At 44.9% G+C, this 23,669-nt stretch overlaps 1 protein-coding gene across 3 annotated transcripts; it reads left to right on the top strand.

Annotated features, from left to right (window-relative positions):
* The first annotated feature begins 4,447 nt into the window (after window positions 1-4,447).
* On the top strand, window positions 4,448-23,283 carry MSL2 (MSL complex subunit 2). Of its 3 annotated transcripts, XM_056357948.1 has the most exons (3): window positions 5,171-5,251; window positions 14,123-16,242; window positions 19,646-23,283. In XM_056357948.1, the coding sequence occupies exon 3, from the start codon at window positions 19,726-19,728 to the stop codon at window positions 21,241-21,243; it is 1,518 nt and encodes a 505-aa protein (XP_056213923.1). In that variant the 5' UTR covers window positions 5,171-5,251; window positions 14,123-16,242; window positions 19,646-19,725; the 3' UTR covers window positions 21,244-23,283. The 3 variants fall into 3 exon arrangements, with proteins under 3 accessions (XP_056213921.1, XP_056213923.1, XP_056213922.1); XM_056357946.1 differs by lacking the exon at window positions 14,123-16,242 and having other exon boundaries at window positions 4,448-5,251; XM_056357947.1 differs by lacking the exons at window positions 5,171-5,251; window positions 14,123-16,242 and adding an exon at window positions 6,013-10,067.
* Window positions 23,284-23,669: the final 386 nt, after the last annotated feature.

Below are 23,669 nucleotides of genomic sequence, written 5' to 3' on the forward strand. Positions count from 1 at the left end.
CCAATTGCTTTTTGGCAAAATTCAGTCTTTGTCTTTCTTAGGAGCTGTGGGGATATTTGCTGTTGTTCCTTTCTTCTGCTGTTGCTGTGATTTCACATTTATTAGTGTTTGATTTGTTTTGTTAAGTCATTAAGAACATCAGCCCAGAAAACACAAGCATCTCTGACTATGTTAGAACTGTTAAAATCACTCCAGTCTTATCCTGCCTCACTTTTCATGATATTCAAAATGTAACAACGCAGAAGGAGACATGTGTCAAATCAAACAAGCAAGCAAGCAATTACAAGCAAGTTTGCCATTGGCATTCATCTTCTATTTGTCTGAGGGGGAAAAAACCAAACAAACCCCATAATGAAACAACAACAAAAAGCACCAGTTTCTTCATGTCCAAGCTTTCAGAGGCGGTATATGTGGTGACCAGTTTTGGGTTGTTTTTTTTTTTTCTTCTCTGTTGATAACTTTTCCTTAAAGATGCAGCACTGTAGGAATTACACACTTCGGGATGCACCACTTCCACAACAGAAGGATCTCTTGACATTACCTCCTTTATCACCTCGTGTTCTATATAATACATTTACAAAGAACCATCCATTGAGATCTAAATGGCTATTCTGCTCAAGCCCTGTAGTAAAGAATCAAAAGCTTAAAGCTATCACCCAAGGACTAAGGACATTAGTGCAGATGTTTGTGTTTGGCAGAGTCTATAGGCCATATTCTAACCTAACCTAATGAAACGTCTAGCTCTTCCCAAATGCAGCCATGGGCAGAAATGTTGATAGGTATTGGAAAATGAAATAATATCCCTATTCTGCCCTTATTCAGATAAATTGTCCACTGAAAAGATAAAGAAATGTAACTCAAAAGATCAGCACGCCAGCTCAGACTGTAAGTGACTGAATGGATCCATGACCACAATCACCTGAAGGTTGGTTCGTTGGTCCGTCAGTTGCTCAGTCGGTCAGACAGACAGACAGACAACTGTACTGAAGTGCAGGAACAGATCTGCGATTGCACTTACAAGTAGCCTGTAACATCCGGAGTGAAGGAACTCGTTTGCTGACCAACACCAAGGAATTTGGTATGTTGAAACAGAACCAGGTTCAAAATGTTGAATTGATTTTCAGGCACAAGGAAAACACAGAAAAAAACTTTTTGCCTTTTTAAGCACTATTTGCATGAAGTTGTCTAAATGAATGTTCCATCTGTCCTCTTTTGCACTTTCCTCTCCCCCTTCTGCATTTCCCTTTCTAGAGGAAACACTAGCTCTTCTTCACCAATTTGAAGGAGACTCTTTGCTTCCTACCCAGGCCTCTTAAAACAGCCTCCCAAGTCAGATGGGTTTGGGGAGATGAAAGACACGGGCACGGAAGTGGAAATAAAACCACGGCAGTTGGGCACGTGAGAGGAACTCCACATTAAGCCCTTCTTTCTGCCACTCTCGCCGCAGAGGAGAGGGAAGGCTACTGACAGTGACTTCCACTGGCACATGGAATAGTTTACTGTTTCAGGGCTTCTTCAATACTAAGCACACACCACCAGCTGCAGCGGTAGATGAGCAGCGAGAACGCTTGCGCTGCAAGGCTTTTAGTATCAGGGAGCAGCAAAAGTGGCTACCGCAGAGGGGAAGGTGAGCCAGGAAGGTGCCAGCAAAGCGGGCAGGGGCGGTATCATCGCTGACAAGAAATACAGCTCCACAGTGCCTAAACGAGAGCAGAGCAGGTCCAGCAGCAGTGACAAGGGCGAGCCCAGTGGCCACCAGGCACCCGCAGCAGTAAGGCAGGTCCGAGGTGAAAGTCAGCAGGCCAGGCGCAGTATAGTTCAGCAGAAAGACAAGGTCTCCTGCTTAAAGACAGCTCCTCAGGCACAGCAGAGAGGGCCCAGATGAAACTTCTCACAGCTTGGCTGTTTCTCAGCAGCCTGATCTGAAGTTAGCCAGCCTCACCACATCAGAGCTGGCCTGATGTGCAGGCAGGCAGCCAAACCGCTGAGGGCAGGGGGAAGACGTTGCAGAGCCTGTTGGTGTGCTCAAGACCCTCATATTTAGTCTTACCACTCAACTTGTCCTGGTGATCACAAACAGCCGAGGGCCTAACCCAATCTGTTTGGATAGCGGGGCTCATTCTCCAGAATAGTGATGCTGATAGACTAGAAGAAACAATCAACAGAGGTAGGAAAAATGTTATCTGCTTCTTGGACTGCACTATTAGAAACAAGGATCCTCAACTCAAGAGTCTGACTGGAAGAAAAGTCAAATTCAGCAGATCAGCCAGCAACAGTGGGGAAAAAAAAGCACTATAAGCTTCCTCTGGCCAAAGGGGTATGACCTAGTCAGTCATGCTACTCTTGCGATTTCATGTTTGATTATTCAGTTATCACCATGATTTTCAAGAGTAAGGTTTACTTGCAGTTTTAGAGAGTTTATATTCTGTCCTGCCAGGATTGCAGTTGTTCTTAGATGGAATCCAAACCTATTTTTTTAGCACTCTCAGGGGATGTAAGAATAGCACGGGTTAATGCTGTAGATGGATGGGGATAGTGAGGTTTGGTCCTGGAACACTACTGATGGCAACTGCTGAATTCAGCCCATGCACAACATCCCAAAGGAGTATATCCTAGAAATGAGACGAGACCGGTGAAATTCATCGGATGTCAGGTGTCAAGTAAGCTCCTTGCAGAACAGCCAGAGCAGTGTGAGGTATAGGTGGGAGGGGCTGAGATGAGAGTGTTCAGGACACTGTATGTTTGGAGTTTGGCAGAGGATGCAATGCCGGGAAGTGTACAAAGAACGTGTACTTGGTGGGAAATTGCTTACATGTTATTTCAATTTGCTGGCTTGGTTCAGCACGTAAGGTGTTTCTGGCAGTAAGCTGAAGAAAGAATTGGGTATCTTATGGGCAATATCCATGTAGGCTGAAAGTGAGAATGAAGATGCTGTGCCATGAAATGAAGTCAGCTTAGTGACTGAACGCGTGCAGAGAGTTACAGCCCAGAAACAGCATATTTAGTGTTTGCTGGGAGGTCAAAGGGTGGCGTGGGGGGTTGTTGTAGGTATGCCTGTTAATATGGGAAATGCACCGAGCACACAGGGGTTGTACATGGGGTGTGTGAAAACAGTGTCTGATGGGGAACGAGCTGTACAGCTCGATGAGGATCAGAAGTGCTAAATGTGTATTTGGAGTCAAGACCCAAATTCCTGTATTTTGTATGCACGCTTCTTTTGAGTTGGGCTGGAACGCTGGGGGAATTCATAAAGAGAACAAGGAACAGAAATATACAAGTGGAACTCCTTGATTTTAACATGGGCAACTCTAGGTGAACACAGGGAGGGGACAAGTGGGAAAGGGGAGAGGTTCTATCAGACAGCTCCCCAAAAGGCCTGAGGAGCAGGGAGAGGGCTGCCTTGATGGCCCTGGCAGTGTTGCAGCACAGGATCTGGAGGTGTGTGGAACCTGCTTTAGAGGAACCTGCTTCAGCAGGGGCTTGGACAAGATGACCTCCAGAGGTCCCTTCAGACCCCAACCACCCTGCAATTGTGAGTGGCCTGAGCGGTGCTTACAGTGGAAACAGCAAAAGGTCCTTCCGTATGTCCCCAGTGCTCTAAAACCCGCCAGGATAAAAAAAAAAAAAATCCTTCCTGTGCCCACACCTTGGTCGTACCTAACCCAAGGCTGTGGATATCCACTGCCCTGTTATAGGCTGGGGTTTCCAGAGCCCTGGCTGGGCAGCGGGAGGTGACCGATTCGGCCTGCGGAGCCCTGGCTGGGCAGCGGGAGGGCCTGTGACCCATTCGGCCTGCAGAGCCGCGGGCGGGCGGGCAGCGGTAGCCGCTGGGGCAGCCAGCCGGCACCCAGGGACAGGCGGCTCCTGGGCCAACCCCTGTGAGGCCCGGCCCTCGGCGGGCCCGGCAGCCCTCCCGCTCCGAGGGCAGGCACAGCGGGCTCGCTCCGTGCCGGTCGGCCGGGGGCCTGGGCGTCGCGGCCCTGAGGCCCGGGCGGAACCGGAGCGCCCGGCAGCCGTGGCGCAGGTCCCGGGATGGCCGCGGGCGGGGCGCGGCCCCGGAGGGAAGCGGCGCTCGCCATGACAGGGGCGCGCAGCCCGCGCCCGGCCGCTCGGCCCCGGAGGCCCCAAGCCAGGGGGACACCCGACCCGCCGAGGGGGGGGGGGTGCCGGCCGCCGGCCACCGACCCCGCCCGCCCGGCGAGGCAGCGCCGGCCCGGCCGCCGTGCCGGCTGCGCTGAGGCGAGGCCACCGGCGTGCCGACCGCTCGCCCCCCCCGCCCCTCTCGGTCCCCTCAGGCGGCGCCGCGCCCAGGCCGAGGGCGGCCCCGGGCCCCGCTAGAGGGCGCTGCGCTCCCCCCGCCCCGCGCCGCGGGATGGGCCCCCGCTGCGGGGAGGGAAGCGGCCCGGGCGCGCATGCGCAGTGTCGGGCGCTAGACGGCAGCGGCGATGGCTCCGCAGTGACGGTTGGATCTAACGGTTGCTATTGACATTGCGGCGCGGATCGGGCGGCGGATCCTGCCCCGCGAGCGGCGCCCGCCCCGCGGCCGCGCAGGCAGGAGCCACCGGCCCCGCGGAGGAGGCCGCGGCGGCGGCGTGGTGATGCGGCCGCGCTGAGGCCCAGGTGCATCCGCCTCCCTCCCCCGCCGCCGGATCGGGCAGCGCGGCCCGGCCCGCCGCCGCCCTGAGCTGGCTTCGCGGTTCCTCCCTGCGGCCGCCGCCATGCCGGGCCGCCGCTGAGGCGCGGCCCGCCGCGGCCGAGGAAGCGCCCGCGCGGAGAGGAGCAGGGCCCGGGGGAGGGCGGCCCGGCATGGCCCGCAGCCTGGAGTAGCGCCGCCGCCTCCCTGCGCTGTGCGGCCGCGGGCGGGCCGAGGCCGCCGCTCGGGAGCGAGGCCCCGCTGGAGGCGGAGGAGGAGCCAGCGCGGCCCCTCTGACAGGGCCCGCCGGGCCGCCGCGGCCTCCGCGCTGCCGCCGCCGCGCGGCTCCAGGTGGCCCCGGACCAAGGTGACACCCGGCCTGCCCCCGCCCCGGGGCCACCTGCCCCCTCGGCCGGCACGGACTCGGCGCCGCGCTTTCTTCTCACCCCGGAGCCGGCGGCGTGCGAGCGGCTGCGATGAACCCGGTGAATGCCACTGCTCTCTACGTTTCAGCGAGCCGCCTGGTGCTCAACTACGACCCTGGGGATCCCCAGTCCTTTACCGAGATTAACAAGCTCCTGCCCTACTTCAGGCAGTCCCTCTCCTGCTGCGTTTGCGGTGAGGATCTTTCTTTTGTTCCCTGCACAATGAGCCTCCCCCCGGGGCGCCCCGCACGGCGCCGCGGCCGGCCCTGGGCCGCGCTGCCCCGCCACGGCGGCCGCCCCCCCGCCCCGCCGGGCTCACGCCCCGCCGCACGCCGCGCAGCCCCCGCCGCCGCGGAGCCGCCGGGGGGCGGTGGGGCCCACGTGGGCGGGCGGCGGGGGCGGCGGGCTGGCCCTGCCCGGCGGGGCGGGGGCGGCTGCGGCGGGGCTCACCGCCCCCGGCCGGGGCGGCCCGCGCTGCTCGGGGGGGCGGCGGGGGGCGGCGAGCCCCGCAGCCCGGCCGGAAAATAATCCCGTGGGATTGCTGGGAGAGCGCGTTTTCCCCCAAACGCGGCGCTTTCTCACCCGCTTTATTTCCTGAAGGCTGTGGTAGTTATTAGTGGTTATTGGAATACCCTGTTATGGTGGTGTTAATTGCTTTTAAAAAGCGATGACTAAGAGCAAGCGTGGTAAAAGATCCTCAAAACAATATACAGAGCATAGAGGCAGGGAAAGGAGAACTTTTCCCTTCGCCCCCCACCCCCCCCCCGCAATGTAAAGAGCAAAAAAGTAATTCAGATTGCAAACCAGGAATTTGAAGCACACAGAAACAATATTTGGATTTGTGTGTGTGGCAGATAATTGCCCTGTAAAAATAATTACCACAAAAAGCAAATAGGCTGAAAGTCTGCTAGGATTTCCCCACTCCACCCCCCACCCCACGCCCCCCCCCCCCCCAAAAAAAAAAAAAAAAAGTATTCTGAGTTTTGTGGGCAAGGGCAGGCATCTGGAATTTCAGTATTGCAGCCTAGGGAACATTGGGAAGGAATTGCATTCTGCTGTGCTGATGAAGTGGGGGCACGTGTCTGTTCCTGGTAGGAAGCTCTGGAATAAACTGACAGCCTTTCTTGAACTTTCTTCTGGAGCCTTGGTCAGCATGAAAGCTTGGCTTTATAGAGTTAAAATATTTTATTTATTTACAGGATCAGGATTTCAACTGTTGAGGCTGCTAAGCTAGTGTTGGATGCTTCCTATCCTGTAGCTATTGGCTCCTCCCACTTAAAGTCAGAAAATAGAGATCTGTTTGTACTGGGGAGAGAGGGAGCCTGTTCCCAGGATCACTGCATCGTCATTTCCTGAAATAATTCGTCGAAGGTTTTTTTTTTTTCCCCACGTAACCCTGATGTCAATATTGATGCACCTCTGGCGCTTGATCTCTTGCTTATTACCTTGGGCCCTGCTCATTCCAATCCCTAACTGCTTTTTTTTCCCATAAATCCTTCTTGCTTTTGGTCAATCAGCAGGCTGCTTTTTCCTAAAAATATGCTAATATTTTTCTGATTTAAAAAAAAATGATACTTACATAGGGGCTACGTGTTTCTAACTACTGTGCTATCTGGCCACTCTGCTTTGAGACTGGTCTTCTGAAATGTGTTCTTTGTTCTCATTGCCTTGACTTCTTCCCTTCTTGGCCTTTTGCAATCTTATTTTTACACTCTGTGCTATTGAATTCAACTATCTTTAATTTGTCCCTGCCCAAATTCCTGAGCTATTTTCCTCCTCTTCAGCTTTTCTTGCTTGGCTTTTCTGTCACACACAGTTTGGTAGAGCAAACCACGCTTTTTAGTTTTTCTTCTATTGACTTGTGCCTCCATGGATATTCCTCCTTACAAACTTCTTGATTGTTCCACTTTCTCTCTTCACCCCTTATTTTATTTGAATTTTAAGGTTATTGTTTTGGCTTATATATATTTTTTTTTCTGCAGCAGCTAGCTTTCAGAGAGCTGTAGCTGCTGTTTGTTTCAAATACTTTGTGAGCAGTTCCCCCGTATCAGCTCTCTGTGTCTTGGGCTCCTGTTTGCAGCGTGGTAGCATACCGAGGCCTCAGTAAAAACCAGGCTCTTTGCAAAGCCATACAATAAAATACGGTTTCTGCCCTGCAGAGTTAGTAAAGTGTCTGTCTTGAACCTGCAGGCAGTTAGTCATGGGAGTGTGGTCCTGCCCGCTACAAAACTGTCCGCTCTGGTGTTGACCAGCACTCATAAATCCTCAGCTCAAGACTGGTAAAGGCAAATCGACCTTCGTGTTTGCTTTTGTTTTCCTTTTCTCCCACTCCTGCCACGGGTGAATATTGGTGCCTCTTTCTCTCTTTGGCCTCCTGGCCTTGCTATGATATTTTAAAAATACTTCTTTTCTCTTGTATGTTTTAGTGCTAAGAGCTGTTACACTGTCTGCATATTTAAGGTTGTTTGAAGCCTGTCCAGCTGTCAAAACCTTTTTGGCTTCAGTGTTTTAAAAGGTAGAGTTTAAATGCTGAAATAAAGATTGGTTTGTGAGATACTGTGATCACAAGAGTGAGTGCTATGACCACCCAAAACTTTACAGTGTACGTTCTTTGAAAATATTTAAAAGCTTTTCAGACGCTCGCTTCTTTCTACCCTGTTTGTCTGTTTAGACCATGAGATCCAAATAGTTGGGTTGGGGTTCGTGTATGTGGAAAGTTGCGTGTCTTTGCTTGCACAGAACTTAGTAGAATGCGGTCTTCACTGTAAATGTTTAACAGTCGTGCTTTGTTGGAGAAACGGTGCATGAATTATCAATAATGCATAAACCCCCTACACTTGGTTAAAGTCTCAAGTGTTGGACTTCTAGGACTTCCCTTGGGAAAATTACTCCGCAAATTAGTGCCCCTTATGTCATCAGGCTTTCTTAAGTATGTAATCTCTCTGAATGCTTTCTGTAATACTTTGTTATGCTGTAGGTATTAATTCCGCAGTCAAGATTGCCCCTTTAATTTGAGACAGTTGTTTTTAGAAGAAATCAGTGACAGCTACATAAATCAACTAACATTATTGTGCTTTCACTGTTTTCTCAATGCACTAGCCATAAGCCAGCTAATTTTCTTTTGGTCTGATAGTCTTTTAAACCAGCTCACATAGTAGGTGTGGCAGAAGATTTTGGACCCACGTTATTATGAAATTCTAATTAAAGCTCTGATTTTAGATTCAAACTGGCACACACAAAGTTCCATCAGTAGAAAGTCATAATGTAAACACAATATGCCGTTGTAAGTCAACTAAATCTGTTCTGGGTGGATTTGAGGTCTCTGTCTTGCCTAATGGGTTGTAAAGGTTAAATTATGTTGATGGTGCCACTGTGTATGTTTCTAGGATTTAAGTGTGATCGTGTGATAGTTTCCTAGATGGTGTTGTAGGTAATGCATCATCCTTTTACGGGGATGTATAAGATGGTATTTCCTAGAGCTTTTAAAACTTAAAAATAACTACTCTTGAGCATGCATTAGACAGAAGGTATGTGACTTTTGTGTTTGAGGATGTGAAATCTGAGTTTTAGTCTCTGGACTGAAGTGATTATTACAGAATTGCGTGTTAATACCACACGTAATAGTTAGTAGAATTTATGCAACACATGTCTGTGTTCTAAAAGTACTGCCTATTGGGATAAAAATCTTCCTAAAAAGCGCTTTTCTCTGTTCCAGATACTACGTAGGTTACTGCAAGTCATTCAAAAGTTCAGTTGGCTTTTCAGCATTAACAGCCTTTTTTGAAATTTGGTTAAAATGCTTATAAGAGAGAGATTGCCAGTTAGATCGGCTCAGCTTTTTATCAGTGGAAAACTTCGTCCTGGAACCTCAGAGAGATATTTAAAAGATGTGTGAAAGATTGCCAATTTAGAATGTGCAAGTCCTTGAAAGGTTGCCTGGCTTTAGGGTGTAACGCTTCACATTCCGCCAGGAACCCAACTGTAGCTTGTGCTGTAGAAATACAGGATAAGAATATAGTTCTTTCCCTAAACATCCTGTCATCTAAGTAAAGGGATGTGAGACAACATGGGGTTTAAGGGAGATTAAGGGGTGGGAAGGAACAAAGAAACAACATGACGGTACAGACTCATACCTTACACAGCCCCTGTCAAGTGTTTTGAGATAGCGCTTGTATGATTTTAGTTGGAGGGTTGAAGGCTAAATGATAAAGTAGCATGGTGGAAGGAACTCCCAAGCATGAGTTACCAAAAATACAAAAAAGGAGTTGACTTTTTGTTTACAAAGATTAGTGTAGATGTGCTATTTCCATCCTGCTTTTGTGTAAAAGTATTAGCCTGTCTTTTGGAAAATGTATACTGTCACTATAAGGTGAGTCTTTTGGAACTCATTCTGCCAGCTAGGTTTGAAATTTCTCCGTAGTTGGTGGTATATTGAGTTGCATAAAATTTTCCATCTTTATGCCATCTTGTCTGTGTTGTTGGACTTCTGAAGGCTCCTCCTCTTCTTCCTTGCCCCTCACTGAGCTAATTCTCCGTTGCTTCCGCAGTTCTGACTGCTGCCCCTCGTAAGCCAGTGCATGGTGTGACCTCCTCTGGCCCCCTTGTCTCTAGCTCTTCGTGGTGGCTGTGTTATGGATCCCAAGTAGAGCTTCTTACTTTAGGCTGTACGTTGTCATTGGGAAATCACGTGAATTAGACCTGTACAGTTTCAATAAACTTTCCTACGAAAAGTTCTACAAGTATCTAAGGGGGGAAGCGCCACAAGCAAGTGGCGTGCAAGGCAATTACGGCTCTGGAGTAAGCAAAGTCTTTTTTTTTTTTTTTTCCACTGGTGGTACTGAGAGTCTGAGGCATGCAGCAGTTACATGATGGCCTTTGGAGAAGAGAAGATCGTTGAGTGACATCTAAATAGATTGAAACTTTCTAGAAAATTCAATTTCTAGTCACAGAGATGGAAGAAGGCAGAAGAAACAAATTCCCGCTACTAATAAAACTTAATTATGTGCAAGGTACTGGATTTTCTGTTTGGGATGTGAGCCATGACTAAGTGAGCCTGGATATCTATAGTTTTAAAGTGAAAAAGCGTATTTAAGTGTTGTGATGGAAAAGTTTAGCCTAGAACTCTGGTTCCTTGCCTGTTCTCGCTAGGTTAAGGAGAGTGAAGGCCGATTCATGGTCTGTGCTGCCAGATCAGAGTTGCCTTTTATGTTTGAAAAGTGATCTGGATCAGTGCCTTTTTTAAGGTGTTTTTTCATTTACATTTTCTTACTTCCTCTGGTTTCAATGATGAAAAATACTGTCCAGCTATCACATATTGGTAGTTTTAAAAAGCATGTTGTTTTCTCCTTAAAAAATTACATGAATAGTTGCTGAAATACTTCTCAGTTTCTGAAGAATGTTCAAAATAACCAGAGTCTCTGAAACAGCCATTGGGGAGCATGAACAATGGGACTAAGTACTTATCAAATACCTTCTGCTGCTGGTATTCTTTTTCTTCATGTTTTGGAGATAAACAGCATGGGCAGCTGTCTATAAAACGTCCACTTGCACAGCTCTTGAATACACCAGTTTTTAGCCAAGACCATGGTGAATGATTTCTCTTCCTCTTAAAATCTCCTTACCTAAATTCCCTGTTTCCCTTTCCTGTTTTTAAATCCTGGGAGAATTGCTTTTTCAAGGTTGTCTGCATCACACTGCATACATTTCGATAACATAAATTTCTACCAGTTGAATTTAAATTGGTTTCTAAACTAAAAATACTCCACTGTCTTAGAACAAAACTGAGGAGTAGGAAGAGCAGAACTGTGGTTTCCACCGTACCAGCTGCCTGATAGCGAGCTTTAGAAGAAGGTTGCAAAGTGAAGATTGCAATATTCTCTTCTGATGCGATTTGAGATGAGGGTGTATTTCTCATTGAAGCAGTGGGAGATGATGGACAGGTTCTGATGGTCATCTGAAGATACTGATTAAACTGATTGCATTTCAGAGTGTTTAAAGAAAAGTTAATGTGTTGCCAAGAGGCATCTTTATTGTGACAACTTAGTTGTCTGGGTCTATGGACATAGTGTGTTCAAACACAGGTTTCTTTGGTTTTGTTTTCTTACTATGTTATGATTTACAGATTAGGTTGACTGAATATGGAGTAAGCAGTTGCTGTATATTATGTTGGGAGTTCTTTGTGAGGCCAGAAAAGATTCTTTGCATCTAGTATATGACTTGAGAAATAATGCACATCACAACCTTTCTTGAGCACTGTGCTTTCCAGGTAGTAAGGATTTCCCTGCTCTTATGGTGGAAGTCACTCTGAAGTCCTTTGATGATGTAATTTATTATTCTCTGTCTTCTGAGCCTTGCAGCCATAGCACAGGGCTTGCCCCTTCTCCAGTGGCCTTGAAGAGCAGTTTACTTAAAGATTGCATGGTTAATTGTGATGGTGTAAGCATTTTTGTTTGGTGGGAAAGAAGTAGTTGTCACAAGTTTTTTGTTTGCTCAGAGAATGTGATCAACTTGATCTATAACTTCCAAAGCATGTTTTAACTCTTACGAGTGTGTGCATAGAAACATGTGAAATTAATCTTGTACCCATAGGAGAAATGTTAACTTTGGTATTTAAAACCTCATAAAGTACAGCAACGTTGACTTTTGGAAAACATCATTACATGAAAATTCTACATTGGATGGTGAAAAAGATGAATTTTTAAAAAACTTTTTAAAGTCTGTTCACGACAAAGTTTGAACTCAGCCCATCTAGTTTGTTAAAAATATATTTAGAATTTTTCCAGTCAGTGATGTTGTAAACACTAAGGCTTTCAAACAGAAATATAAACAACAGAACATATTTATGTCAAAGTTATTATGCAAGGGGTGGAGCCAGAGAACAAAGCAGTCCCTTCTACAGTTTAAAAGCAATTTGTTGTCCTATTTCTGGGGTTTTTCCTTGAACTTTAGGTAAAGAGGTTGACTGTATTTCTCCAGATAATGCAGAAAAATAGTCTGACTGTAGTCTTATCGTGGTTAACTTGGGTTCCCATGATGTTCAGACAAAAATAGTGCAGGTTTTTTTTTCCAAAGGGTTATACAATCATTGCTTCTTTAGTCACAACCATCCCTGTATGAGGGTAATAACTTCTGTAGCTAATTTTTCATAGTTGTTTGTTGATGGAGAATGCTGAGAAATACTCAGCAGCCAACAGAGTGTTTTCTCTGATAAAATTTTGAAAAAAAAAATGCTTTTAATGCTTTTTTAGTGTGTGTCCCTTCACGTTTCCATTTCACCTGATGAGGAATCTGTCAATGCTTGTCTTTGGACAAATTCTAGTGGCACTTTTGTTGTAGTTGTGGTGATCTATAAAAGCAAGGTGGTATTTTCAGGAAGAAATACTATCATTTAGTTTACAGGTAAACTTACTGTTTCAGGGCTGAAAGAGGTTTGTCTGCTGAAAGTCTTGGGCAGTTTTTTTCTGAGTCTAGTTTTTGGCTGAATAAAACTATTTCTGTCTACAAAACGTCTCACAAAAAGCATTAAATGATAAGTACATTTATAGTGTTGTCATTGTGAACTCCTCTTAGTTACAATTTGTATTTTGTAGATAGCAGGTTCAAAATTTTGGGCTAGTAACATTGCAAATATCTTGCGTCTTCCTGCCTCTAAACCAAGAGCGTGGCCGCTACAGATGCTGATGTATTTTCTGAACGCCAGAAGGTGGGTGCGGGATATCTGGGTGATAGGCGGCACCTCAGCCAGGTGATGTGGCGGGTTTCTGGATGATGAGAACGGTTGCCAAACATTTTTCTAACTGGGACAGTTTGTCAGGGCAGGGGTAGGACAAACCTCCATCTGGTGAATCTGCCTCGACTTCAGTGCAGTGTTTGTGAAATGTGTCAGCTAGACCGTGGCTCAACCCACCCTCTTGAGTGTACGGCTTGGAAGGGCTTTGTGGTAGGGCTTGAGATCCGTGGAAGGCGACTTTCCACAGAATGACAGAACGGTTTGTGTTGGCAGGGACCTTAAAGATCATCTAGTTGATCTAGTTGCACCCCCCTGCCACGGGCAGGGACACCTTCCACCAGCCCAGGGTGCTGCTCCAAGCCCCATCCAGCCTGGCCCTGAGCACTTCACCCCTTCACTGTTGTCTTGTCCTTGGCAAACCTCTCTTGAAGTTTCTGTGGTTTTGAATGTATTTAGTTATCTTCATTTCTAGTAAGCATCCAGATCTGTCACCCATATAAAACAGATCTTACACATTTGTTTTATTTTCTCTGCAGATGGCTAACAGACCTTTTCACTACTTATCATATGCCTGCCTGTCTATCATCAAATAGTTTTGCAAATAGTGCTTTTAGGGTTTTTTTTTTACCAAACTCTGAAAATGCTACTGCTTTTATGATGGCATTTTTCTTTTGCATGTTTTGCTCTGAAACCTCATACAGCTACAGTCAGATTATTCTAAAGTGGGATCTAGCTGATAATTTGTCAGATGCAGAGATGCTGTGTGGGGTTGAAGGAGGGAGCAGTGCAGGGAGTTGCAGAGGCTGCTTCAGCTGAAGTGCTTGAGCTGCTGGTAGATGGATAGCTGAGCTCCAAAAAGCCTGTCAAGTGGCATCGCCAGCCGGTGAGAGCTAGCTCCCATCCTTCAGGAGGGGTTAACTCTGAAGCTTGAATGTAGCAGTTTATTAGAGCTTGCTACCTATTGCTAATTATTTTAGTAGAAATGATCAGATAATGTTTAATCCTTAAGTGACAATTCTGAAAGTGTAGCGGTCCAACTGCTAAATTTCCAGCTTCTGTTATTACTTTGATGTGCTTGCCGTATATTAATTTTAAGCGTAATGCAGAAGTATATGTGTGCCTCATTTGATTATAGGTTCCTGTTCTTTAAAACTTGCTAGATTGACAGAGCTGCAGAATTTCTGTTTGACTAATCCAAAGTTCACAGAAGCTTTTTGTAATCTTGGTTTAAAAATGAAGTCATGGTCATTGTAACGTTTGATGTTAACAGGTTAACTGGTGCAGGTGAGCTGCCTTCTTACCTTCCTTCTTTCCATCTTATCCCCTTCTTCACAGATGCCAGTCGTACTTGCGCTGTGTAGCAGATAACACCGCCTCAGTAGGTGGAGAGGGAAAGGAGTAGAGGGCTGGGCTGCTGAGCTTTCCGCGTGCTTCCTGCACCCCACGAAACAAGGGTGATTTCTGGTGACACGAATGCAGTCAAGGATTAAAGACTGTTTTGGCAGACAAATGCAGATTACCCCCGGTGATACATTTATTTATACTTGTAAAAAAATTGGACGTAATTTTTTCTAGTTTACTTCATCAAGATTTAATTTAGTAATAAATAAATAATAAACAACATCCTTAGGACTTTTCAGTTGTTGAAAAAGGCAGTATGTTATGTTTCAGTAGCTTTTGCAAGGGCGCTAAAGTAGTTACGTGTGTTTAGCCCCTTTTCTGGGGCATTATATTTCTGCCTTTGCTGAGGATAGATGAGAGTGGAAGGAGGTGGCCTGTTTCAATTCAAGTCTGTCTGAGTGAATTTCATCCATTTGGAGCACATTTGCTGCATATATACACCTAACAATTGCTTTGATTCCCAATTCTTCTCCTCCCTTTGGTCTGTGAGATATGATTTGCAGATGCTTCCCCTCTTCCTGCAGCTGTGAAGTAATGCTCATTAAGGAACGCAATAGGAAGTATTCCTTGTGGTTTCAATGACCTCCCTCCTGGTAGCAGCCTTTCCAGGACAGCTGTGATATTTTGTAAATAATATATTAAAAGTATTTCCTCTGTATATTCTGCATAATTGTAAGTGCTCATATTAATGTAGATGTTTAGTCAACGTTTCTGCAAGCAGGATAGTTAAGAGCTGATGTTGTTAAGGGAAGGCCTGTCATTGGAGGCTTGGTAAGAATCTAATTTTGCTTTTGGTATATTAATACACCCCTTGCAAAAGAGGGTGAGAAGAGATGAGACAAAAGTTTAGTTATACCAAGCTCTTCAGGGTAGTAAAAATGAAAGCCTGCGTTGAGTAATTGTGGCAAGATCTTATGGAGATGAATGACTGTGCCATAAAATGACAAATTAAATTTAGCTTAGATAAATATTAAATTATAAACATGCAAAACATATTAACTTCTCAGAGCCCACCATTTTTATATCTTGCAGATCTATGTACACTTGTAAATTTATAGAAAGGGGTAGCTCTGATGGCTGCCAGCCAAGAGTGAGATCTCAGCCTCGCAGTAGAAAACTCTATGAGGATGTCAGCTCAGTGCTGAGTATCAACCAAAAAAAGAAAAGCAAATGCTAAAAATCAGCACTGGAATAGAGAATAAAGTGGAGAACTTTATTATGGCAGTGTATGAAGCTGTAATTCACCTGTATCTTATGTTGTTGCAGTTGTGGTCCCCCTATCTTTAAAAAAAAACCACGCACACTGTGGAAGAGTTAGGAGAACGGTGATCCAATGTAAGGAACAACTTCTGTACAGTCTGGAACAGGGACAACTCGGAGGGTTACGTGGTAGATGTCTGTAAAACCACAAGCAGTGTGGAAGAGGGGGATAGGGATTGACTTGCCTCATCCAATGCAAGATCCAGAAATTGCCAAGTGGAACTAGTAAGAGTCATGTTTGAAACAAAAAGCTCATTCTCAGCACAGTGGAGGGCAGACCAGGGCCCTCCTTGTCAAAGCCTGCGGTGGTTACATTTGAAATAGTTAAAGGGGAGAGGAGGCAACCCTAAGGAGAGAAGGGTTACTGAGTACGTGGAAACCCCATCTGTTAAATGGTTAACCCATAATGGTTAAAAGCTGGGCAAGTACTAAGATTTTGCTTTCCGATTTCTTGCTCCGTGCTGTAAGCATCTGCTTCTGGCCCCCACTGGAATGGGCTGCTGGGCTAGATGGGTCTGTGGTCTGACTCGGTACGGTTATTCTTAGGAGGTTGAGGGTGGGCTAGAAAACATCTCTGAATCCTGCCCAGCTTTATTTTCACGGTTCGTAATCTTAATCTGGGAAGATCTTGTAATTTGTAGCATTAAAGGAGCCTTGGAGCGTTGTGCCTGGGGAGCCTGTACCATCCAGCAGTTTGGAACGTCCCAGAGGTACCTCCAGATTCTGGGTAGCAGCTCCGCTCTTGTCTTCCTGGGACATGTTACTGGCTTGATACCATCCCCTGAGTTTTAAAAGTAAGGAAACTTAATTTTGTGTCAATTTGCATCTCATGGTTGACTTTTTTTAGCTTAACAATACTAAAGCTGAAGAGAGTGATAGGTGCCACAGAATCCATACGAGAGAGCAGCTTTGACTGAAGAATGAATATTCAATGAGAGATGAGCTCAAGCTGAAAATATTCCCCCAGCTCAGGCATTTCTGATGTCTCTCCCATGTAGGTTGCCTGGCATTTACTGAGAGTAGAACTCGCTCTGTTCTTCCCTTCAGTGAGAGCATGTGAAGTGTTTTGTCTGTCCGTCTGTTTTTTTCCTCAAAGCTTCAGGAAAATACAAATTTTTCGGTATCTTTTTTAGCATTTGTACCCATTCAACAGTTGCAGCCAGAATTATTTTGGGAGAAATAAAATGTGCAGTTGGTGATGACTTTTTTTAAAAAAAAAATCTAAAAAAAAGTTAATTTGGTACAATGTTTATTTGATTCCATCTCTGAAGTATTTTAGTGCTTCATAATCTGTAAAGCACTGATCATCAGAACTCATATTTATCATCCTAAGTAGCAAAAGGGAGGCTAAAGATGGCACGAGGAGCACACCCAACAGCTTTGTTTCATTGGGAATTAATGGTGGTGGGCTTTTGGTTCTGGGTTTTGGTTTTGGTTTGCTGTGGGTGTGTGTAGTTGTGCGATGGCTTCTGAAGTCTCAAAGCATTAACCGACCGAGCGTTAGGGGTGTTTGCCTCCTGCATTGGCCAGGACAGGGCTTTCTGCTTGTCCTGCTGGAAAGACTCCAAGGATCCGGAAGGGACGGACAGTTGTTTGTGAACTCTTTCTGCTGAAGGATGTGACTTCTGAGACTAGCTGATGTGATTTCAAGCTTGCTTTTTGTTTTTCCCCAGGGGGAGCTAGGGACTCTTCTCAGAAAATCAAATTCAATCATAGGACTATGGTGGACATCTCTGCCTGCACTGCTCTTTATCTAATGTCATTCAAAGGGAACTTTAAAAAAAAAAAAAAAATTCCACTGCAGCTTGGATTGTGTGACTTCATGTTCCATCTGTTGGCCTTAAATCTTCACTGTTAAAATTGAAGAGTGTTTTGCTGCTGCCTTCTCACGGTGATCTTGTGGAGTCACTTCTCCTCAAGTCAGCCCTTCCTCAGTAGATCAGCAAAGAAAAGTTGAACACCTGGGCTCTGATCGTGAAGTGCATTTCCCTTCTGGTGTTGCTGTAATTGTGCTTTGAACCTTCCTCTGTTCTACAGCTTCTCCTGTAACGACAGCTCTCATTTGACATTGTGTAGAAGTATGCCACCTCCCAGCTTTCTAAATAATTGTATTTTCTCTCAATTTCTGAAGAAAATACTATGAAACGATCACTTCAGCACTGCCTCTTGTTATTTGTTGCTCAAAACCCAGTTTACATTAAGCCACTTTTACTGAGAGGCAGCTCAGGTGGAAGGCTGGAGCAGCCCTTTCCCAAAGAGGTACCAGGGAATTCAGATTTCAAAGGGAAAATGAGATAGTCTGCTCACCGACGGAATTCAGGAGAGTTGCGGAGAATTACTGTGCAAATACAAATTTCCTATTTAAACAGGCACACAAAAGCTGAATTTTCAAAAGCGGTTTGTGGAAAGCACGGAGGGTTAGGTTAGGAAGGGGGTGGAACACTGGCAGAAGCTGCAGAGTTTCAGGTTTGTAATTTGAAGGGCTGCTACAGCCAAGGGTTAGTACAGTATGTCTGGCTCTTCTCCCTGAGGGCTTGGATCCTCGGCTAAAGTACTAGAGGGTAGGAAAGTTGGGTTTCATTCCTTAGCTGACCATCAACTCAGCTAGGTCCAGTTAATGATGTCCCTTCAAAGTGCTAGATTAAAATCTCCTTGGCAAGTGAGTGATGAGAGAAAATGTCCTTATATCTGATAACATTTTTAAAATCTTGGACTGTGTTAATGTATGCACTTTGCTTTCTCTTCCCAAATTGTTTAATTTTATTCGTTTGTTCATAGCAGTATGTTTTCACTTTGGGAAAATCTGGGTGAGAATTCTCTGATGGCTGTAATGCATTCAGCAAGGCTTTTTGTGGGGAGAAGGGTCTGATCAAAGCTGAAAGTCTGTTGCAGGGAGAGGAGGGCAAACCTCTTGCAGCAGGTGACTATAGGTACTCTGGAATTTAATTTAGGTGTTAAGAGTATCTCTCTGGCCTAGAGCTGGCTAGAAGTAGCAAAGCAATACTGTCATTTTCTGGGTATAGTTGCTAGTTGGAGTGTTTCTATACAGAATTTTAGTTACATCTCTTCTTTCATCCTTTTATCCTTACGTGTTATTTGGTTTGTTCTTAAGGAAAAACAGAAACATTCTTGCAGTTTTTTACAGTTTCAGAGATCTGGAGACATAACCTTGCATACTGTCAGTACTGGGTGTCTGAAACGGTGCTGTCAGGTGTGTTGATTCCTTCCGCAGCTGATTTTTATTAGTTTTTTTTATTCTTAACAGTAAGATGTCAGAGAAAATCCTTTCTTCTGACTTCTTTGCTCCAGCCCAGAACATGAGCTGTTGTTGACATTTTAAAGTATTTAAGCATCGTGACTATGACAGTACCACTATTTTAAGTTTTATTTCACTGATTTGTGTCCTTGAATTGGAAAACCGGGACTCAGCGCTTCCCAGGTTATGTTAATAGTCGCCTTGTTGCACCTTCTGGTTTGGCACAAGAGTGATCTATTAGAGAGCAATATAGTATTTTCTCCGCCCCCCCCTTTTTATTCAAATATATTACTAGGGGGTTTTATTTGGTGTTTATAAGAGTTAATGGGATCCATTTAACTGTTCTTGTTGCTTGCAAAGTTAAAAACTTGGTGCTTTTTTCATAGCATTGACTGTCACAAAGCTGGGCTGTATTTTTAGTCCCAGCTAAATGAAAAGTAAAACAAAGTCTGCTGTGTCTTCTTTGCTTTTGGGGGTTGATATTTCATCTTTTTTACATTCCTTTTAGAGTTTCCCTCTGCTCTGTTGCCATTTGTTTTCACCAATGTCATTAAGATCTCTGCAGTAGCTCTTCATGGGAGTTTGTTGTTGCACTTCTGGTAAATTCATAGAAATCTTGTGTGTTTTGTAAGTTCCAATGAGAGAAACTGCTGAGGGGGGACGAGGGGATTGGTAGTGTGTTAGTTGAGAGTGTTTCTAAAGGCTGCAGCAGCACGACATGTTATGGTGTGGTGGTTTTCTCCTAAGTGTTTTTTAACGTTGTATTAAAACTAGATAAAGCAGCTGTGAAAATTTTTACAGGCTGTTGTTTAGATGTCAGTTTTCTGGTGACTTGCTTTTCAGGCAATGTTTCTGATAGTACAAAAAAGAAATATCGTTCCGTACTATCCTGCAAACCTTCCTTGAGTCCATCATAATCTTTCTCTTTCTTTTTTCCTTAGGAAATTTGCTACAAGACCCTATTGCTCCTACCAACTCCACATGTCAGCATTATGTCTGCAAAACTTGTAAAGGCAAGAAGATGATGATGAAACCGTCATGTAGCTGGTGCAAGGACTATGAACAGTTTGAGGAGAATAAGCAACTAAGCATCTTAGTGAACTGCTATAAGAAACTCTGCGAATACATAACGCAGACTCCACTGGCACGAGATATTATCCAGGCAGTTGATTGTTCTGCAGATCTTTTGGCTTTGCTTAAAGATGGATCACCACTCCATGAAGAGACAGAAAAATCTTCTGATACAGCCTTGGCTTTGTGTTTGACACATTCCCCAGTACCTTCAACCTCAGAACTCACAACTGATCCTCCAGCTAGTTTTACATCAATCCCTGAAAGCACACACAACATTGATCTTAGAGGTTCTGTTATCAACGGGTTGCCCAATTGTAATGGGCTTTCAGTAGATAAACTTGGAGTGAATATTCCTTCTCCTGAACACGCAAACACGATCGATGTCTGCAGCACTGGAGAGTATATAAAAACTGAAGATCTCTCTAGCAGCTTGCAGCCTGTGTGTGACACAGTTTCTACTAGTGACTTGTGTACGACAGGCATTGACATCTGCAGTTTCAGTGAAGATATAAAACCAGGTGGCTCGCTCCTCCTCAGCGTCGAGGAGGTTCTCCGGAGCTTAGAGACCGTTTCAAATACTGAAGTCTGTGATTCTAATTTGCAGCCCACCTTGGAAGCAAACATGACTAACGGCCCTTTCCTGCAGCTTTCTCCCCCACCTCTTAGCCATAACATTTTCATGTCCACAGATGCTTCTCCTCACGGAATCTCCTGTACAGCGGCGACGCCCAAGGTAGTTAAATTAAACAGAAAGCGGTCTCGATCAGAAAGCGACAGCGAGAAGGTGCAACCTCTACCCATTTCCAGCATCATCTGTGGCCCAACACTGGGGGCATCGGCTCCTGTAACAGTGAAACAGGAAAACAAAATGTCTTTGCAGCCTATTGCAACTGTACCTAATGGAGGCACTACTCCCAAAATAAGTAAAACTGTGCTCCTGTCTAACAAAAGCATGAAAAAGAATTTAGAACATGCCCCTAAGAAATCTCACCCGAAAGCCAAACCAGGGGTGCTGAAAACAAAAGACAAAGCAAAGGAGAAAGTTCCTAGCAGTAATGTTATGCCAGGAAGCCCAACAAAAACTGTGTATAAAAAGCCACAAGAAAAGAAAGGGTGTAAATGTGGTCGTGCCACCCAAAATCCAAGTGTTCTTACATGCCGTGGCCAACGCTGCCCTTGCTATTCTAACCGCAAAGCCTGCCTTGACTGCATATGCCGTGGCTGCCAAAACTCATACATGGCTAATGGGGAGAAGAAGCTGGAGGCATTTGCAGTGCCAGAAAAGGCCTTGGAGCAGACTAGGCTTACTTTGGGCATTAATGTGACAAGCATTGCGGTGCGCAATGCCAGCACAAGCACCAGTGTAATCAATGTGACAGGGTCACCAGTAACTACGTTTTTAGCTGCCAGTACACACGATGATAAAAGTTTGGATGAAGCTATAGACATGAGATACGACTGTTGAGTCTTTCTTTCTTTTCCCTGCCGTCAGTAGGGGAACTGCTACAGTTCTAAGGCAGCTATGGTTCTGTTTAACTTGCTGGAGCTCCTGCGTTTAGATCACTTGTATCAAGTGTTTTTCATTGCTATGTTATGTGTATTAGTGTCTGGGAAATAGTTGCAGATAATGGAGGAGTTACCCTAAAACTGTTTTTAGTTCTTACAGCACCTCATAGTTTGAGATCAATTGCTGATGTAAATGATTTTATCACAAGATCTTTGGCAAGGAGTATGTTAACCTCATTGTACCTCATCATGCTTTGTGCTCAGTCAAAGCTTCTGCTTAAACGTAGAAAAGTGGTATCTAGTTAGTCCATCTAAACTGTGCTACATCCTGGTGTAGAAAAATAATTATCGATTAGTTACAGTCACCGTTGCTAGAAAATAACCTAAAATTTCCTGTAGGAAATGCAGCATCGAGCTGGAGAAGGCACTCTGAAAAGGGTAAGTAATCTCCAATGGTGAGAATTAGTAATCTATGCTATGGAACAGTTTAAAAAAAAAAAAAAAAAAAAAAAAGATTAGTAAATATATTGAAAAAGCTGATAGCCCAAAAAGCAGCTCAGTCCCCAGCAAGGGTCAGGATGATCAGTTGGTTGGGTGTGAACGGCTGACTCGGGTGCATCATCCCCGTTAACAATTTCATTCTTTTTTTTTTTTTTTCCCTTGACAATTCCACAGGTCGTGTTCCTGCTCAGTTATGCCCTCTGTGCCCGCTCCCTTTGTGTGGCATGTTACTGAGTTATTTTGGCTGGGGTGAGAAAATTACTTGTATGCAAAGAAGCCTCAAGTTTTATTAACACCATTCTCTCCTCCCTCCAACCTTTTTTTTTTTTTTTTTTTTTGGGGGGGGGGGGCGGGGCGGGGAGTTCCTGCTGATTTCACTGTTGTTCCTTCTAGAAAAGGTAGGGGGTGGCGGGGGAATGGTTATGGGTTATGGGAAGACTCCTTGGCTGATTCCCCCGAGGCCGCTGCCAGTCAGTGCCTGGGATACATGGAAACCTCCCCAGCAGCTACCACCATGGGGGTGGTTGGTTTGTTTGTTTGTTGAGTCTGTGCCACCGCAGGCCTGGGACCCACCCCCCGTGAGGGCAGTTCTTCACTGACGGGCATCTTCCAGCTGGGACCGAGGGCTTGGTGCGCTCTGGGGTCACATGCTTTGGATGTTTGATAGGCAGAATAAGCTGTGTAACTCGCTTCACCCAGAATCTATCTCAATTTTTGCTAATATGTTGAAAATAGCTTTCGAAGGTCAGTGCTTTTCAACCTGGGCTGAAAGGCTCTAAAATGGAAAAAAAACAAACCCCAAAGTTGTCAAAGGGCTTACCTCAGAAAGTGTTAAAATGAAAGCGCCTTCGTAGGAATTCAGCTTTATGCAGAAATGGTTTATTTCGGTGTAATCCCTAAATAAGAGTACAAGCGGAATAATTGTGTCTTGCATTTAGGGCTTCATTGGCAGCCTAAAAAAGTCAGATTACTTTGTGAAAGCAGAAATTTCTCCTCTTTGAATGATACAGCACAAATGAAACATGGGCTGACTAGAACACAAAACATTACCTTCTAATTTAAAAGGCAATTCCTGTTTCAACAGCATGTTAAATAGTATGTGAATTTTTTTGAGTTACTTTACTGCTTCCATCTCTCCTCTTATTCACCCAGTGACCCCGCAGCGCTTTCCAACCCGGCGTTAGGTGTATTTTGATTTAGCACAAAGCATGTACAATGATGGTTCCTCACCTAAGAAATAAGCAAAAACCTTTGGACACAAATGACACCTCCTTTTGTTTTGTAGTGTACCATGGTGTCATTTTCTGTGAATGTGGTCAGATCTTTTTGTTGGTTTTGGTTTGTTTCTCCCCCCGTCTTTTTTGTGGGGTGGGTAGGGTGGGGGGTTAAAGCCATAGGAAGAAAAATGTGATGTACGTGTCCAGTCTGTACTTTTTTGTTTTTGTTTTGCAAGAAGAGTTGAAAAATATTTTTGATAATGAGTAAATGGTGGAAAATGCTTCTTAGTATTCTTGTCTTTATTTGCCAACCCAAGTACCTAAGATCTGTGGTTTTTAGCCCTCATGAGATTTAATGATGTCCTATTAAAATGTATTTAGTTAAACTTGTATGTGATTTTTGTGTTGACCCAGAAGGATCCTACCATTTTCTGATTTGGTGGTTTGATAGTAACCTACTAATGTAAATCTGTTTATTAGTCCACTACGTGTAAGAAAAGTAGCCAAACCAGAGTCTGACTTAAGGGGAGTAAACTGCACAGCATGGGTTGTTTCTGAATGCTTTTGCAGAGCTGTTAAGTTTTGCTGAGATTGTTGATGGTACATTTATTAGGACTTTCATTAAATTAAATACATAGTACCTTTGGTCCAGAAATGTGGGAGTACT

Source organism: Falco biarmicus, chromosome 13 (assembly GCF_023638135.1).
Source record: "Falco biarmicus isolate bFalBia1 chromosome 13, bFalBia1.pri, whole genome shotgun sequence".
Classification (NCBI taxonomy): domain Eukaryota; kingdom Metazoa; phylum Chordata; class Aves; order Falconiformes; family Falconidae; genus Falco; species Falco biarmicus.

What these genes read in the sequence shown, in the direction of transcription:
- MSL2 (XM_056357946.1), top strand. Translation starts at nt 5,110, where the DNA reads ATGAACCCGGTGAATGCCACTGCTCTCTACGTTTCAGCGAGCCGCCTG. An exon ending in CCTCTCCTGCTGCGTTTGCG is followed by an intron (nt 5,252 to 19,645) that starts GTGAGGATCTTT and finishes TTTTTTCCTTAG; the next exon opens with GAAATTTGCTACAAGACCCT.